The sequence below is a fragment of the Gymnoscopelus braueri genome (assembly GCF_963280865.1).
Source record: "Gymnoscopelus braueri genome assembly, chromosome: 16".
In the NCBI taxonomy this organism is placed as follows: Eukaryota; Metazoa; Chordata; class Actinopteri; order Myctophiformes; family Myctophidae; genus Gymnoscopelus; species Gymnoscopelus braueri.
Window position 1 is genome coordinate 37,824,720 of NC_137616.1, and position 9,596 is coordinate 37,834,315.

At 44.4% G+C, this 9,596-nt stretch overlaps 1 protein-coding gene across 2 annotated transcripts; it reads right to left on the reverse strand.

The window, feature by feature from the left end:
• Positions 1-91: 91 nt before the first annotated feature.
• On the reverse strand, positions 92-7,179 carry wdcp (WD repeat and coiled coil containing). 2 transcript variants are annotated; one of them, XM_080453605.1, is made up of 4 exons: positions 7,101-7,179; positions 4,553-6,446; positions 3,990-4,110; positions 92-600 (listed from the first exon to the last, which is right to left on the reverse strand). In XM_080453605.1, exons 2-4 carry the CDS (start codon positions 6,443-6,445, stop codon positions 356-358), a joined length of 2,259 nt encoding a protein of 752 aa, XP_080309731.1. In that variant the 5' UTR covers position 6,446; positions 7,101-7,179; the 3' UTR covers positions 92-355. The 2 variants fall into 2 exon arrangements, with proteins under 2 accessions (XP_080309731.1, XP_080309730.1); XM_080453604.1 differs by having other exon boundaries at positions 4,553-6,460; positions 7,101-7,168.
• Between the last annotated feature and the right edge of the window lie 2,417 nt (positions 7,180-9,596).

A 9,596-nucleotide genomic window follows, 5' to 3' on the forward strand; every position in this document is an offset into this window, starting at 1 on the left:
TGCCCTCTAGTGGTGGCTTGTGTTACCACACAGCCTGGTGTTGTGACTGTGAGGTTTTCATAAAAGAGTCATTAAGGATGCACTTTCCTGTGGGTTATTATAACGGAGTTATACTGTAACAGCGGCATTGGAGGCCTAAACGGTAGCTTAAAAAACAACAACAACGGAAGAAACCCCAACAACTTTCAAACGTGCAACAGTTTCCTGTAGACAAAGACAAAAAAAACCAATGTACATTCCTAGAAAGCAAGAAGCTATCGGTAACAGCAGCTCTGCTCTGGTTGTTCATATCAGTTGAATCTCTGTGCATTAGGCAAGTGGGTAGAATTGAGTCCATATGACGACGGGTCGGGTGCTATGTTGAGGGCTCTAGACTTGTGTGAGGCTTTGTGTTCACGTTGGGGCAGGTGGATGAGCGGGTGGGGCTGGGCGGGCAGGTGGATGAGCGGGTGGGGCTGGGCGGGCAGGAGTTCTCCGGACTCCCAGGGGTCCGCAGGGTTGGTTTCCTCTTGCCGTTCCGTACCATGAGCTCCTCTTTCGTCTTGAACGTCAAGGGCACAAAGCCGTCCGCATCGGCAACCAACACGACCCACAGCGGACCTGGAAGAAGAGAAAACATGAAAGTGTTATAATCAGCGTTATTATAGCTGATTGTGTACTAAGCATTATTTAGTCAAAGCACGAATGAGCTGTTTATTGGCAATGTTTCGAAATTGTTGTCACCAATGTTGACATAAATGTTCCTCTAGATAAAGGGATAGTTCACCCCCAAAATTACATATTTTCTATCGATTACACACCCCATGGAGCCTTGAATTCATGTAGATTTCTTTGTTTTTGTCGCATTCCTAAGCCAATAATTTGATGACCGGCAGAGACTCAAAGAGTCTCAATTTGGCCCTCATTTATCAACGCGGTGCAGCCCAAATAATGGGCGTACGGCGAGATCACCGCACCTTTCGGCATTTATCAATATATCCTGACGTGGGCTTCATCCTACCGTAGGCTGAGATCTCACGTCTGGTCGAGACCAGTTGTTGACGTTGGCTGCACCCGTTTATTCCATTCTAGACCTGCGGAGCAGAATTGTCTGACTGTCTGACAGGCATCTGGACACATAATCCACTCTTAAATGTATATCTACACTAATAAATAATCCCTGTGAAAATATCACATTTTATAAACTAATTTAAACAAACTGCTTTAACAGTCATTCAGTTGCATTGGCTATTTTAAAATTGCAAGCTCAAAAACGGGTCGCATCGCGACGCGTTGTGAGCTTGTAGATCTGCTATTTTCAAAATATACAGTGCTTCTGCAAGCGCATTTTCGGGACTCCCGACGATCTTTTCATGGACAGTGAGGTGTACAAACTTACAGTAGCTTGTCCTATGTTATGGAGGAGTTATGTCATAGAGAGTTTTGAAGACTACAACCTGGCTGGGTTAAGGATATAAACCCGACGCTCCAATCTCTTATTAACGTGGCGGGACAGAATCACTGCCGCCCGTCCGAGTCTCACGGGGAATATCCTACATGAATGCTTGTGCACTGCTCGGTATGGGTTAAATAAATTAATATACAAACGTATTCCATTCATGGCTATGTGATTGGTATCATAATATGTCATTCATTCAGTGACAAAGATTGTACCGCTACGGATTACATGAAAGACACAGTTGGGCGTGTGTGTGTGTGTGTGTGTGTGTGTGTGTGAGTGAGTGAGTGAGTGAGTGAGTGAGAGAGATGCGTGTGCGTGTGCGTGTGCGTGTGTGTGTGACTTGACAGGCAGCGAGGCGAGCCAGCCAAACTCTTTCTTTTCGGTTCTTCATGTCGTAAAATCGGGGTGTTTCCAGAATATTTAAGGGCGTGTTATTTAAATGACGCTCGTTTTCAGACGTGAGATTTATCAAAGCTCCGACCTGATGTACACCAGGATTGGATGTAGGATTCGTTGATAAATGTGACTTCGACGTTGGTGTACGGCCGAATATATGGAAAAATATAAGCCGGTTTATACGCTCCGTTGATAAATGAGGGAAAGAGTCTCCATTGAGTCTAGGCCGGTCATCAATGAATATTCACCCACAGGGTAGAAGAGAGGTTTAAGCAAATAATGGGATTGGTATTTAAGATAGTCAAAGGGGCAGTGCCCTCAATACCCTCGTACCTGACTAACTAATTCTCCAAAGTGAGAGACAGCCACAACACTAGAGGGAGACGACAACGATCTGATACTATCCAAATATAGCACAGACATGGGAGCATTCTCATTCTACTACTCTGCCACCAAAATGTGTAATGACCTGACACCATCCATTAAAAGATCACTGCATCACTGGCTTCTTTCAAAACTGGCCTGACAAATCATCAGAAGACCACAATGGAAGATAAAGGCAATTTCCCATAGAAAGGAGGTGTCATTAACTGCCGCTGTTCTTCCCTTTTCTCCTTTGTACATATAGTGTTTTGTATTTGTAGTGTTATCCTTTTAGCCTTAATGTGTGACTGTACCACGTGCTGTTAAAATCTTTGACTAATAAAGTATTCAATCAATCAATCATTCATATTCAATCAATCAATCAATCACTTAAGGACCAAATATTACCAAAAGTAATAATACTATACATGTAATACATTGTTTTTTAAGTACATTTTGGACTCCCTTATGCAATTATAGCCTGTGTGATTTTATTACTCTTCTCCATTAATGTTCAGCCCTATTTGTCTCATAGGCATATACAGTAATGAGGTTTGAAATTGGGAGGAAAGTGACAGAAGATAACAAATCCCCTCAATTGTGTCACCGACATCACTGATGTTGTGTTTATCAGCATTAGGGGAGTCCCGGGAGTGGGTCATGAAGAAGCAGCAAATACACACACACAGGCCGTTTAATTAGAGTAGTAGTAAGCTGCTTCTGAATTGAGACCTGTAATCACCTCTAGTCTTTTAATCACCTCCATTTATAGACCCTGCGTGTTGACAGAGAAACACTGCTCAACAATACCACGTCATAATGAAACCCCCATAATGAAATATAAGACCTGTTCTTACTCCCTTGGAGGAAAATAATAATGTATTTTAAAAATGATAGTTGCAAGAAATTGAGGAAGCCATTCAGTTGGTTCTTCAATGTAGGCTGGTTATGGCTTATGTGACCCAGGTGACCTATAGGCGAAGCCCTCCGTGCGAGCGTCTACTGAAAATACAGCCAGGGAACGATAGTTTCCAGGAAGTTACTAACCCTTTGAACTCTCTGTCAGGACAGAATTAAGATTAACATGAGATCTGGACTATATGTGGCTTCTTCGTGAAGATGAGAGACTATTGTTTAAGCTTACATGGAGACTCAAGACACCACATTGATGGAAATACAGTGTAGAACTATGACTGGTAACTACTTGCATCGGAAGCGTTATTGTCTTAGGCCAGGGGTTCCCAAACCTTTCCATTAAGGACCCCCAAATAGCCATAGCCAAAATAGCTGATCTACAGGCTCACAACACATAAGTCAAAAATGTAACTAATTAGAGGATAAACCCCTTGAGATGCATCATCTTATTTTCAAGGGGCTATTATTATTATAATATATATATATTTTTTTTGTATTACTATTTTTAAAACATTTCGAAAGATTTTGACAATAATGACAGGCATGTCAATGACATGACCAGGTTCAAAGTGGTTAAACTGGCACAATTATGAATTTAATTGGAACTGAAAGTATTATTTTATATATATATATATATATATATATATATATATATATACACACACACACACACACACACACACACACAAACACACACACATATGATCTCTACCCCCCCCTCGCCATTTTCCTCTCCTTTCTAATTGCCCCCGTGACGGCCCAAACTTTGTGGCCTAGGCTGTTGTAACTAAAGGGGACAATTCAGTGCCCCTCTGTGTCTGCCCACTGAGTTTGAAAACAAAACAAGTGAGTAGGCTTGACGCAGCAGACGTACCATACATCATCTCCACTATGGTGAGGTTGAAGAGGTCCTGCACGACGCGGAGACACAGCTTCCCCTCACACAGCAACACCGGCCTTCTCTCATCGATGAACACGTTCTCCGACAGCTGCCTCTGCACAGAGGTGAACAGTAGGGGTGTCAAAATGCATCATATATGCAAAATAATGTTCACAGTACCACCACAATACCTCATCGGCTCTCACGCAAACCCCCTGCCATGTGTCAATTAGATCTTTCTTCATCCCATTAAGACCTGAGGCGGATTCCGCAAATGCCTTCTAAATCAGTAGTTCTCACACTTTTTTCTCACGCAATTTTTCAAAAATAGCAGACAAGCTCGCAGTGCGACACGAAGTGACGCGCTGTGGGCTTGTATATCTGTCATTTTTGAATAACCAAGGCTAAAATCTAAAATTACACAGTTGCTTCACCGGTTTTAATGGGTTAATATGTACAAATCTATAATCTACTAGTGGTGGGATAGTATAAAACAAAAGAAATCATGGCATAATGTGTGTACGTAATATATTTACAGTACATTTAAATATACATACCTGACATGTGACGTTAACATATAGGGGATCACATGCGTTTGGGTATACGCTCTGAGGCTTCCTCCCGTTCTGGGTGTATTCTCTCATTTCAGTCAGGCATTGCTGTACTTCTGCACAGCGGCTAAACAGCCTTTCCATGGTCTGAACCAGCAGCTCCATAGAGCGCTCGTTGGCAGCGCTCGTTTTGTCGGCCGGGGGCGGCGTGCCCTCGGCGCGGAGTCTGTTTGACGGCTCATGGCGCGGAGAGCCGGCGCGGCCGGAGTCCCGGCTGGCCTGGCCGGACAACGCGAGGCTGGTCATGCGTCCGCCGTGGTCCATGCTGAAGACGTCCCCCGCGTCGATGGACCGTTGGTCCGAGGTATGTTTGGAGGAGAAGTCCCTGGGGCTGGCGACGGGGCTGAGATCCCTGACCTCTTCCACTAACCTACGCCTGCTGCCTGGTGAGCGAACTACCCCGCCTCCAGGCAACACCAAGTCCTTTATCCCCAAAATCTCCCCGTCATCTTTAGGCAGACGATGATCCGAGTGCCTCCTAATCCCTACGTCACGGGCGGTGTCAAGACTGTGGGCAGAGGAGGCATTTTTCGTGACCGGGGTCTCGCCGTCCAACAGTTCTTTAACCATGATGCGCAGCATGTATTTGTCTGTGTTGGAAGACTGCAGGAAGGCGGGGTCCATGGACTTCTGCCTCCCCACAATCAGCAGCACGGTCTTGTTATTCAGAAAGCAGATTCCTTTGGGCCTCTCATTCTTCTGCAGAGAGATCTGCTGAATATTGGGCATCGACGAGGACGTGACGCAGTACACCAGCACCATGTTACAGGAGTTGGACGCCACGGCCATCGTGGAGCCCCGGGGGTCAAAGGCGATGATATCTGGGACCAGAATGCCAGGAATGTTAACCTTCCGGGTGGTGGTGACCTTCCGCTCGTAGGTGACCAGAATCAGGTGCGATGAGTCTTGGCCGGAACCCGTCATGGTGTCCCGCCGTCGAAGGTTTACGAGGGGGCTGGGGTCGGAGCGACGGTGCCTCTCCAGGATGTGTGTGAGATCTATGGGTCCGGGGCCGGGGGACATGCCGGATCTGTCCGAATCAAACGACCTCCTCCGGGAGTCCACGGAGCTGTCGTCTTCCGATGTGACCGAGTGCGAAAATCGGGCGCGCAGGTGCTCGGCCTCCATGGGCAACTCGAAGGCCATGCCAGCGTTTAGCCCGCAAATTTTATCCAGAGGCAGCTCCGTGGCCACCGCCACCTGAGCCTCCCCCGTGGGCTGTATGGCACAGATGTAGGCTCCCACGTCGAAGATGGGGCAGAAGGAGCAGGCCACCAGACTCTTCTGTGCGTCGTTCCATATGTAGGATTGCAGAGCGCTGCCGACAGCCACCACCAGACGGGTGCCGTCCTTTGTCCAGCAGGCGCAGTGGATGAGACCGCTGCCTTTGATGTCCGCTTTAACCCTCCTGTTGTCAACCCTGACCGAGAACAACACGGAGGTGTCTTTCTTGGTCATCACGGCGAGGACGTCGAGGCGCGGGTGCCACACGCAGCCCTGGGAGAGCAGGGGGAACGGCTCGCTCATCTCGCAGGTCTGCGTGCAGAGCAGCTTGTTCTGCTCCAGGGGGCTGAGCTGCAGCTGCCACACGGTGATGTGCTTCTTGTGCTGGACGGCGAGCAAGGCGGGGGACCCCGAGACACCCCAGGAGAGGCCGAACACGTGCTCAAACTGCCCGATGACGTTGGTCTCCCCGAACTTCACCTCGCCCTTGTTGTGGCAGAAAGTCGTCAGGCAGACCTGCTTTCCGTCTGTCCACGCGATCCCGTGCACCGGGTGGATGGCCTGGTGCAGAGCGTTGACGCCCGTCCTCAGCAGCTTAGCCTTGCCGAGGTCCATGCTGACGAGAAAAGGCTTGTTCAGAGCAAGAGAGAGAGAGAGAGAGAGAGAGAGAGAGAGAGAGGAGGAAATGAAAGAAGTGTCACTCAAAATGAGAAAATTAGAGAAGGAGACTCCATACGATTTGAAACGTCTCTTGCTCCTCTAGGACTGTCTGTTACCTACTGCTACCCACACACACTAAGAATAGCATTAATCCCCTCAACCTGGGTTGTAAGGAGGGACTTACAGCTGCTTATGCCTATGACCTTAGTACGTAAGGCGTAGCCACAGGATAACTACATAGTAATTATAGGAGGTGTGTCTCATCCCATTACTGTCATTTTCTACTCAGTCATTCACAATATACCACAATCTATCGCAAACTATAAATACATAATCAGCTGTAGAACATGAAGTTACTCTTAAAATGTACTTACTTGTAATAATGAATAACACATTGAACTGGAACAGTTTTAACAGCCATTCGCCGTTTAGATAAAGAGTCAATTACCGTTTAAATTCAGTTTAGGTCTCAAGAGCTAATTGAGAATAAATAAAATAACAGATTTGTCAGGCAAGCAATTCAAGCTTCATACTGAATAAGTCTCCATCCTGTAAGAAATAGGTCCACATAATTCACATACATACATGTAATTAAACAGCAAAATAATACCTTTTCAATCAATGAAGGGTGCCAGTCATATTGAGGTAGTTTACAACTTTAGGTTCACGTTTTCCCGGCTCAGCTGTGATGCACATTATACTTGACCCGGAAATAAAAACAACAACGAATATCTCGGTGCATCATGGGATTTTGAGTTTATTAGAATCGTTCAATCTGTATCCCCACCGGTGGATGGAAAAGGTACTAGATTTTTTTACTAAAGAAAAGGTATCAATACCACAATGTAGAAATATACTCTGTAACAAGTAAGAGTCAGGTATTCAAAATATACTTGAGTAAAAATAAAAAAGTAGTGGCATCAAAATATACTTAAAGTACCAAAAGTAAAAGTAGTCATTATGCAGAAGGTCCCATATCAAGTTTTAAAATGTGTAAAAACCTTTAAAAATAACAGATCTACAAGCTCACAACATGTTATTTTTGGCTATTTTCAAATAGGGCTGAAGTGGTTAATACTATGTTTCACAAAGTAACTAGTAACTAAAGTTTTCAAATAATTGTAATGGAGTACAGTACAATATTTGCCTCTGAGATGTAGTGGAGTAGAATTAAAGGTATGTAAAGTAAAAAATACCTCAAAGTTGTACATACAGTAGGCTACTTGAGTACATGTCCTTAGTTACTTTACACCACTGCTAAGATTGTTTGGCATAATTTTTCCATTAGGCCAGGGGGCTATTAATAAAATACTTTGAAGGCAGTAAACACGTACTCAACGCATATACTCGATTCATAATGTATGGCGTAAATACATGACTCTAATTGTCGAATGCTGAAGACGACAATGTAGAGAGAGTTGAACATCTCCACGGATCAGTTCAAAGAAAATCTTTGTTTTGGCAACTGTTTCACCGAAATTCGTGACCCATGAAATACTGTGACTCAACTGGTTGCCTCGCCTTGTCCGCTCTAAAGAAGAAACTGGATGGCGTATGGAAGAGGCCTTGCTCGTAGTATAACCAGTGGTGGAAAAAGTACTCAATTTTTTTACTTAAAGGTAGGGTAAGTGATTTGCAATTATTCAAATAATTGCAAAATGGGTCTATGTTCTGATAGTGCTCGTTACGATAGAGACACACGGCCGGAAGCGGAAGGCCTACAAATCTACGCCCACTTTTGACACTCGGGGTCCGTTTCAACGATGAACTGCAGCTCTCAATGCAATCTCTATGAGAGGCATTGTAAAATACCGTCATTTCACTGGTTAACTACTGAGGCTGTAGCGATTTTTTTTGTGTTCTAATAATCTGTCCCATTTGTTTAATTTGTCCTTTTTAATGTCCCATATCTTTCATCTCGATATACTACCCACAATATACTATAATATACTCCATCAGTATGTCAAAACCGCTAGCATCGGAGATCTATATCGCATGGTATAGACGTCACGGACGCATCCCTTGAGGTTTTCAATACCCAGAAAACTGGCGAAAGTGGCCGTTTTCAATAGGTTTTGGTCATTATCTCTGGAACAGAAGGTCCAATCTGCTCAGTTCAAAGCTTGTTGGATGCGTGACTTTGAGGACATTAAGCACGCAATGACACATTTTCGGGTTATTTTTATTTTTTTAGGGGAGGCGAGATCTTAGTTGGGCAGGCGACCGCCTCTCCTGCCTTGGCTGCCTCTACAGTGCGTACGCCACTGGTCGGCGCTCGGCACTCGTAAAGACAGTGATGTCACTGAAATGCCCGTCTGCTGTCTACCCTCTGCTGTGTTAGCATTATGGGTAACTCGTTAAAGTGGCAAATTAAATGTGAAACACATCAACTATTAAGAAAACAAGAAGATATGTTGACAAAGACACTCCATACATTTGGAAACATATTTTTATTTAAATCAATATCGTCTTCAGTTAATGCAGGATAATTTTAAAAGTAGGCTAACTTTCATATCCTCTCATAGGGAATGCATTGGCAGCTGCAGTTCATCGTTCTAACGGACCTCGAGTAGCGGCGCTGTCTCAAAAGTGGGCGTGAAATGTGTAGTCCCCGTGTGTCTCCTGTCCATATAAGGAGTCTCCCATATCTCTCCAGCTCTCCTGATTGGCTTAAAATGTGTCACCTACCTGAAAATGTACTATATTCTGTTTACTAAAGAGCTGGAGAGACCCCTGTGACCGAACAAAAACTCTGTAGCAATGATTACTATAAGAATATAGTACTTTAACCAATTAAAAAAAATAAAAACCCTACCTTTAAGTAAAAGTATCAATACTGCCATGCAGAAACACTAAGTTACAAGTACAAGTTACGCATTGTGAGCTTGTTGATCGGCTTTCAAATGGCCGAGATAGTAATATAACGGCTGAACTGGTTAATGTATGTTTGTTTTGTAATAATAATCCAAATCTACAAAGTAACTAGTAACTAAAGTGTTCAAATGGTGGAGTAAAAGGACAACATTTGCCTCTGAGGTGTAGTGGAGTAGAAGTAAGTACAACAAATTGGAAATACTCCAGTAAAGTACAAATACCTCAACATTGT

Bases quoted from the DNA above. Each gene is read 5' to 3' on its own strand.
- wdcp (XM_080453605.1), bottom strand. From the start codon at position 6,445: ATGGACCTCGGCAAGGCTAAGCTGCTGAGGACGGGCGTCAACGCTCTG. The intron at 4,111-4,552 runs GTATGTATATTT...ACCTCTGTGCAG, and splicing joins ATGTTAACGTCACATGTCAG to AGGCAGCTGTCGGAGAACGT. The intron at 601-3,989 runs GTACGTCTGCTG...CTCTTCTTCCAG, and splicing joins CATAGTGGAGATGATGTATG to GTCCGCTGTGGGTCGTGTTG.